Genomic DNA, 8,687 nt, shown 5'->3' on the forward strand with positions numbered 1-8,687 from the left:
GTGCGGGGCATGGGGGAGGGTCTTAAGCAAACCAAGAAGACCGGGTCGTGTCCTCCGCCCACCCACTGCCAAAGCATCCATGAATCAAGCAGGAGGCGAGACAGTTCTGAGATTTGTATTATATGAAAGAAAGGCAACTGGATAAAGCTGTCTTCTTTGCTGAAAAGGAGTCTTCTTCGGGGAGAGGCATGAGAGCCGGGGAAGCAATGGACAGCGAGAATTTTCCTCAGTGCCAGCCTTCCCTTAACCCTTTATTCATTTCCCTCGAATCCTTCTGTGTCTTCGCCTTCTTTCCTCCCCCAGGTTGTCTCGTTGTACTGCACCTTGCCCAGAATGTCCACGTATTGCGTTGTGCCTCAGTTTCTCCCCTTCGCTCCACGGGTTTCTAGGCGCTTGAATGGCTGGGTTCCATCACCCATCCGGTCTTCTCCGCCACCCTCCCGCCGCCCGGACCTCACCACGCCCCCGTGGTGGAAGCAGTTTCCCCACCTGTACCTGTTATCTGGGGGCTGGCTGAACCTAGGGACAGAGGCGCTGCGATTACGAGAACTGGGAGTCAGGCAGTGGGGACTAAGCTTGGGAAGAAGTCCCCAGGGTTATGCCCCTCCACCGGACAGTCGGCCCCCACCACCCTGCAGATTCCCGCAGCTTTCCCGATCCGATTCCCAGGGTGTGCATCTTCTGGTGGCCGCTTGGAGGAACCACATTCTTGGAAGCCCGCAGGATACCGAAACAGCCTTGGGGGAGGAGAGGATGGAGACTGAACCTTATCTACACGGCCGCTTTGAGGAACTACGTTCTTGGAAGTTCGCAGGATACCAAAATAGCCTTGGGGAAGGAGAGGATGAAGACTGGACCTTATCTACGTGGTTCCTCTGTCCAGGCATCCTTCCCAGTTTAGGAGGAAGCCTAGGTGAGTAAACAGAGAAGCTTCCCAGAGTCTGCTGTCGCCAGGTCTGGGTCTCTGGCCCTCTTCAGTGTCCATGGGGGAGGTAGGACTGGACTGTTGTGTCAGAATCATAGCTTATGCTATGGCACCTAATCAGATGCAGTTGTTTACAACTTTGAGGCTTTATGTTGAACAAACTCTACATCCTGAGCTGGCTTTGAATTCGGAGGCTCAGGGTGGTGCAGAGCCACCAGCAAGTGGTATGTGGCTGTGCCAACGGTGGCCCCCACCATAGGGGCCACCACAGGCACCCACCACCAGCCATTACCAGCACTGCAAGAGAAGGACAAAAGAAAGGTATCAGGGGCGACTCGCCTAGCCTTCCCCCAAAGGACTGGGGGCAGTAGCCAGAGAACTCTCTAAGCAGTTCTTGGGGTGATGGACACCAGGAAGAAGTGTCTTGGGGTGAAAGCCTAGCATTTAGGAGAGCTTAGTCTAGCATCTTGCCTTAGGTAGTTATCTGAATATACCTGTTTTGCTGATGAGGTCACTGATGCCCAAAGAGGTAGCATGTGTCCCAGAATACAAACTCTAAATCTTACTGTGTCAGTGAAAAGGGTGGCAGGAGGAGGACCAGAGACAAAGGGAGAACTGGGGTACTGTCCTAAGAGATCTGGAGAACTATTTAAGGGAGAAAGCGGGGAACCCGGGAACAGAGCCTTTAGGGGAGGAAGGTGAGTGAAAGGAGAGCACCAGGGGAAGTCGTCTCATACCTGAAGACTTCAGGTCCCCAGCCAGCCACATAAGTGAAAAGTCGTGGGCCAAGGTCCCTGGCAGGGTTGAGTGGGCATCCACAGTTGACACCCATGGACAGCCCGATGGTCAGGATCAGCAGCCCCACCGCCACAGGCTCCAGACCTGGAGGTACTCCCTTATTCTGTGTGTCCACGATGGCCAAGATCCCCACAACCAGGATCCCGGTGCCCAGAACCTTGGAGTGAACAGATGCAGAAGGGTTCCCAACAGCTGTCAGGTGCTCCATCTTCCCTGTCTCACCCAAACAGTCCAGGCCACCACTCTGTCATCTGACTTTATCAATACAGGCAGCTGGGTTGGGGAGTGGGGCAAAGATAGACCTCACTCCACATCCCATCCCACCCAGAGACTTAACAATAGACTAGGGGCCCAGAGGACAGGGATAAAGGTCAGGGTTCTCCCAGGTCTTCCCCTCACATCTACCTGATCCAGGAAGCCATTATTCAGGGACAGATAGGGAGCAGGGTAGGTGGCAAAGATGGAAGCTGTCTCCTTAGGGCCAGTCACTGTCAGGTTTCCTCCTGTATAGGTCTGTAGGGCATCTGTTGGAGAGACAAACACCCAGGATTTCCATCTTTCTCATTCAAAGCATTCCAAGGCAGCCCTGCCCACACACAGATGCCCCAGTGTTGTTCCCCCTGTTACCATAGTAGAGCGCATAGGTGGTTCCGGAGGCACAGAAAGCAGACAGTATCTGCACAAAGCAGTAAATGGGAAACTTGGCCCAGGGGAGGCGTCCCAGGAGGCACATGGCCAGGGAAAAGGCTGGGTTCAGGTGAGCCCCTTCAAGGATCAAGAGGGAAAAAAAACAGTATCTGTTAAGTGTCACTGACAGGCACCACCAAGTACCATTGCTATTCCTCCCCACAATTCTTTTTTTTTATTAAGATTTTATTTATTTATTTCTAGAGAAGGGAAGGTAGGGAGAAAGAGAGGGGGAGAAACATAAATGTGTGACTGCTTCTTGGGCATCCCCAACTGGGGACCTGGCCCACACAACCCAGGCATGAGCCCTGACTGGGAATTGAACCGGCAACCCTTTGGTTTGCAGGCTCGCACTCAATCCACTGAGCCACACCAGTGAGGGCACTCCCCACAATTCTTAAGGCAGATGTTACTATTCCCACCATATAAATTAGGAAGTTGAATCTCAAAGTTAAGCAACTTATCAAGGTCACACAACGAAGCCAAGGTCTGTTCTTCCCACTAAAGTGCCTGTGTCTCAAGGTTCCAGCCAGGCATACTGATGCTGGGCGTTTCTGGGGGACAGCAGATAAGGTTCTGAGCAAAGATGAACCCCAGGGCTTCAGTGAGGGGACACAAGAGGAGGTCTCTGTCTAGGTGAGTAGAGGATTAATGTGAGGAAGGGAGACGGAGAGATACAGAAAGGGGAAGAGCTGGGCTGGGCTAAAGGCGTGTCTCAGTCCAGGACACTGATCAAGCTCAAGGAGATAATGTCCATGAGTCACCTTTTCACCATCCCCATACGCCCACACTCACATTTCCTAGCACATCTGATGACCAGGCACCCCCTCCTCACCTGAGACATTACCACCCACGTAGGTGGCTATCACAGGAGCCAAAGCGCCAGCCAAATACATGGTGAAGAAGTTGCCTTTGTTTTCTCTACTGGTGACAGCCTGGGCTATAGATCCCTGGGTGAGGACCTGGTGGGGAGAGAAGATGAGGAGCAAGGAACCAGGAATAGGGAGCCTGGTGAATCTACAGGGAAAAGGGACTGGGAAGGTGAAGGGTCGAGCCAAAAGAGTTTCACTGATGAACAGATGTGAGAAATCAGCAAGGAAGGGGGGAAAGCAGAAAGAGGGAAGGGAAAAGAAATGAGAGAACTGGAAAAAAGTAAAGAAAGGGAAGGAAGATGAGATACAGAAAGGGACAGGAATAAAAAGGAAGAAGTAGGAGAGGAATATAAGAGACAGGAAGGGGGCAGGAAGAGAAATGATGGATAGTTGAAAGGAAGCAGGACTTTGGAGAAAGAGATAAGAACACCAGGAGGTGCCAAAAGCTTTTGCCCACCTCCCATCACCTTCCCCCAGTTACCCTGCCTACCATGAGCACAAACACACCCAGGAACTCTGCCAGGCACTGTCGGGCCAGGAGGCTGTGGATCTTGAGCCATTCCTTGACTTTTGTCAGGAGCTGAATGTGAGACATGGTGAAGATTCCCTGTTTCTGGTCACCACGCCGTCTGTCTGCAGAGGCACACTGCTGCTGCACATATACGCCTGCCAGGGGAAAAGATAAGGAAAAGACTTTAAAACCAATTAGCTCAGCTCCCGAGTGGTAGCTAGTGCATGTGCACGTGTGGAGGGAGCTAGAGATAAGGAGAGAATGTGCAAGTGAGCAGGGTTCAGTGCACAGGTGGAGCCTGGAATTTGCCCAGGTGCCATGTGTTCCTACTTTCCTCCCTGGAGCAGCCTCCTCCTATGCTGAAAGATTAAAGGGAAATACCCTGCTTCATATACATCAATTCTCTTGGTCCTCAAAACAACTGTGTATAAGGTAGTACTATTGCTCCCATTCTCTGAATGAGGATATTGAGAGAGCCTTCTAATTCCCCGAGTCCACACAGCTAGTTAATGGGTAAGTCTGAATTCAAATCCAAATTTTATGACTGCCCGTCTGTTATTCTACAATGCGTCTCATGTGGAATATGAAGACTTTCCTCACACTATTTGGATGCTTGGAAAACTCAGTAGGTAGGTATCCAGAGACTGTGCTGAAGACCACAGACTGCAGAAATAAAACCCTGTGATGGATGACAGCAGTGGTGAGGAGGGCAGCTGGGAGCTCCACAGGGCACCTAGTAGGGGCAAGCATGCGGCAAAGCAGCGGTCATCGCCAAGCCTGATCACTGAGCACACCAAGGAGTTCATCATACTTGAAGGGTCTAAGTGCAAAAGGCAGCTTTTGATTTTGGGGGCAATCAACTGGGACTTGATTGGTCAAAAAGAAGTGCCTAGCCCTGGCCAGTGTAGCTCAGTTGGTTGGGCATCATCCCGCAAAGGAAAATGTTGCTGGTTGAATTCCGGTCAGGATACATCCCTGGGTTGAGGGTGGGGTCCTCAGTTGGGACACACATATAAGAGGCAACCAATCAGTGTTTCTCTCTCTTTCTCATCCTCTCTCCCTAAAAATAAATAAAATCTTTTTTAAATTTTTTATTTATTTTTAGAGAGAAGGGAAGGGGAGAGAGAAAGAGGGAGAGAAATATCAATGTGTAGTTGCCTCTTGCCTCTTGCCCCCTATGGAGGCCTGGCCCACAACCCAGGCATGTGCCCTGACTGAGAATCTAACTGGCGACCCTTTGGTTTGCAGGCTGGCACTCAATCCACTAAGCCACACCAACCAGAGCAGAAAAAAAAATATTTTTTTTAAAGATTTTATTTATTTATTTATTTTTAAAGAGCGGGGAAAGGAAAGAGAAAGAGAGGGATAGAAATATCAATGTGTGGTTGCCTCTTATGTGCCCCCAACTCAGGACCTGGCCCACAACCCAGGCATGTGCCCTGACTGGGAATCCAACCTGCAACTCTTTGGTTTCATAGGCCCACACTCAATCCACTGAGCCACACCAGCCAGAGCTAAACCAAATCTTTAAAAAAAAGAAGAACTTTTGGTCAGTCTTGGTCAGAATTTGTGGGGGGCCCACAGATATCAACCAGTACCTGTCAGGGGTCCAGGTGTGGATGGTGGTTTCAGAGTCACACACTGCCCACAGCGTCCTTATCAACATGGAAGGGGAGCTTTGGAGCTGAGGCAGCTAGGATATGGTGACACCAAGAGAGTTGAATCCCCCAGAATCATTGAGGGTCTCAGCCATGGAGTGATTATGTCAGTGGCCTGTGGGAGGAACCACACCCCGGCCTTAACAGAAATGAGCTCTGTGTTTGCATCTGGAGAGAACAAGATGGGGCAGCTGGGCCTTGGCAACCAGGACATGTCTTGAGCCTTACACAAATAACGTACATTGGCCAGCCAATTACCAAAATGGCCTGTGGGGCTGAATTCAGTATGATAATGGATTGCAAAGGAAACCTCTGTTCCTTTGGGTGCCCTGAATATGATCAAGTGGGACACAACTCAGACGGAAAGTTCAGTGCTGGGACTCAGTGCACAGAGTACGGCTGCAAGCTGGCATCCTGTTAAGTGGTCATCTTCATCGAGGAGACAAAAGATGGGCAGTTTCTGCCAGTCCCCAATGTGGTCGTATGAGATGTGGCCTGTGGTGCTAACCACATGGTAGTCCTTGACTCCCAGAAGAGCATCTTCTGGGCCTTCAGTGGCTACAGCTGACTGGGGCATGCTGAGCAGAAGGACGAGATGGTCCCCTGCCTGGTAGAGCTGTTCAGCTTCCCTGGGTGTGAGGCATCCCAGACCTATACTGGCTACACCTGCTCCTTTGCTGTCATTGAAGTGGGTGGTCTGTATTTCTGGGGGCCACCAACATGTCCTGTGAATCTACCATGTATCCAAAGACCGTGAAGGACCTCTGGAGAATCCGCAGCCTGGCCTGTGGGAAGAGCAGCATCACTGTGGCTGCAGACAAGAGTGGTCTTCACTGACTTTCAGGGAACTGGACCAGGTGGACCACAAGCCCCGGCCTTCTACTGCAGCTCAAGAGGTGAAGACACTGGATGGCATTTTCACAGAGCAGGTTGCCAGGGGTTGCTTGCACTTCTTGGTGATAACAGAGATGAGAGTGAGGCTGAGGAGATCAAAAAACTGCCAGAGAAATCCCGACCAGTGTGGCTCAGTGGGCTGGAGCATGGCCTGGTAGCTGTGTAGGATCCCTGGTCCTGGTGCAAACAGGAAGCAGCCACTCAGTGCCTCTCTCTTGCATCAGTATTTTTCTTTCTCCCTTTCTCTCTCCCTAAGGCAATGAAAAAATTTCCAGAGGTGATGGAAGGAGGGAGGGAGGGAGGGAAGGTAAAAAGGAAGGAAGGAAGAGGAAGGAAGGAATGGAAAGAAGGAAAAGAAAGAAAAAAGCAAAGAAAGAAAGACACTGCCAGAGTATATAACCCCCATACCCTCTGATTGTCCCAGAGTCTCCAACGCCACACCTCTCATGGTAGCTGTCATTTTCATCTGCACTAGGACAGGAGGTCAAGAGGAATTTAAACAAGCAAAAGTTGACCAAAGGTGCATTTTTTTAAAAGTAACTTTTCTTTTTTTTGTCTAATTTTTTATTTTGCCTTTATTTTTATTTAACCTTTTATTTTGTATTTATATTTTATTATTCTTTTTAAAAAATCACTTTATTGTTGTTCAGTTACAGTTGTCTGCATTTTCTCCCCACCACACCCCCCACTTTTTTAAAGGTTTTATTTATTTATTTTTAGAGAGAGGGGTAAGGGAAGGAGAGAGGGAGAGAAATACCAATGTGTCATGCCTTTTGCACGCCCCCTACTGGGGATCTGCCCCACAACCGGTGCCCTGACTGGGCATCAAACCGGTGACCCTGGCAACCCTTGGTTCACAGCTTGCACTCAATCCACTGAACTACACCAGCCAGGGCCAAAGGTGCATTTTTGATGGACTCCTTAAGGTTCATTTTATAAGTGATTCAACGTCAACTATCTTTTCTGTATGCTTTCCAAAGTGTTTTTTCTCTCTTAATGTTTAACTAAAATATTTGCTAATAAATAAATAAACAAATCCCACATGATGAACACTTGGACTTCCTTCATGCAGAGCGTCACCCTTGAGTAAAGGATGACCTAGCTTGGCGCCATGGTTCCAGATGAGGTCTTCACACCCACGCTGAGCCTCACCTCTCCTTGGATGCTTGCCACAGCTGTTCTGCATGATACATAACCACTTCCCACTTCTTCATATCTCAAGCCTCCAATTAGATTAATTCAACTACAAATCAAATTCTAGACACCTGGGGGACAGTGATAAAACATAGTTCCTGCCCTCCCAGAGCTTATGTTCTAGTACACGGGAACAGACAACATACACATTTTTAAAAATACTGTATGTAGTTTATGAGGTTCTTGATAACCACGTCATGTAATTCCATGGGCTCTAGCACAGTTCTGGGCACATCTGTGTGCAATAATGCTTCTTTTAATGCATTTAATACTATAGTACTCCACCCATGTCCCCTCTTGGGGGTCACTGAGACCAGTCTCCAGCCGGTGGGAATATCAGATGCTGATAGCACACAGCTGCTTCCCTCAGGGCAGTGCTTTCTGTGGCAGGAAATTACCTCACTCAAGGTTACACGACCTCCCACTGGTCCTATAACCTTGGGTGAGGCGATTTCTGGTTTATGCAGGCATGCGAAGATCTGGCTTCTTTTCCTCAATTTTGGACAACTTGGAAGAGGCATTCTAGCTCCTAAGTTCCCCACTGGATCAGCTGAAGCCTCTGTTATATTTTCATTGTGGGTCAGTTTCCCCCTCTGCCAAACCCTGCCTTCCTCACTTCCTTACATTTGCATCTCCTGAAAGTGCTAGCTCTCCCCAATAAGCCTTGTTCATGGGTCTCTTCATCTTAGTCTTTTTCCAAGAGATCCAATTTAAGACAGTTTGTGTCAGGAGTGGTTCTAGCAAGTAAACTCTAAAATGGGATTTGGGTGATAAATTATTCACCTGTTGGCTGACAAAAGGAACTCTTTTATGGTATTAGGTGGATATGGATAGTCTCTAACTTGCTGAAGTGATGCAGCTACTGAAACTGTCAGCAGTGGCCACTGGAAGGGGTTATTGGTCGATATGCCCTACTGCAGTATCGCTGGCACTTGAGAGGTGTGAGGAAATGGGAACTATAGGCTCCGTAGAATTGACCACCAAGTCAAGACAGACTGAAAAAGACACCCAGGGTTCTTGAAAGCGTTTAAGGAAATCTTAATCTCTGCATCCAGTGGGCATCAGAGTGGAGGACTAATCTTAATTGGATGAGTAGCAGAGCTTTAGAAAAGGTTGAATTCTCAGCCCCAGGAGATTTCCTATGCCTG

The 8,687-nt window shown here is 49.1% G+C and overlaps 1 protein-coding gene and 1 pseudogene across 1 annotated transcript; one reads left to right on the forward strand and one right to left on the reverse strand.

The window, feature by feature from the left end:
- Window positions 1–68: 68 nt before the first annotated feature.
- On the reverse strand, window positions 69–3,992 carry AQP10 (aquaporin 10). Its single transcript, XM_037050655.1, has 6 exons — window positions 3,773–3,992; window positions 3,246–3,372; window positions 2,351–2,488; window positions 2,129–2,247; window positions 1,663–1,880; window positions 69–1,222 (listed from the first exon to the last, which is right to left on the reverse strand). The coding sequence occupies exons 1-6, from the start codon at window positions 3,875–3,877 to the stop codon at window positions 1,057–1,059; spliced, it is 873 nt and encodes a 290-aa protein (XP_036906550.1). The 5' UTR covers window positions 3,878–3,992; the 3' UTR covers window positions 69–1,056.
- Window positions 3,993–4,115: 123 nt separating this feature from the next.
- LOC118990231 (protein RCC2-like) lies at window positions 4,116–6,574 on the forward strand (annotated as a pseudogene).
- Window positions 6,575–8,687: the final 2,113 nt, after the last annotated feature.

The sequence above is a fragment of the Sturnira hondurensis genome, unplaced genomic scaffold (assembly GCF_014824575.4).
Source record: "Sturnira hondurensis isolate 20B ecotype Veracruz unplaced genomic scaffold, ASM1482457v3 Scaffold0006829, whole genome shotgun sequence".
NCBI classification, from domain to species: domain Eukaryota; kingdom Metazoa; phylum Chordata; class Mammalia; order Chiroptera; family Phyllostomidae; genus Sturnira; species Sturnira hondurensis.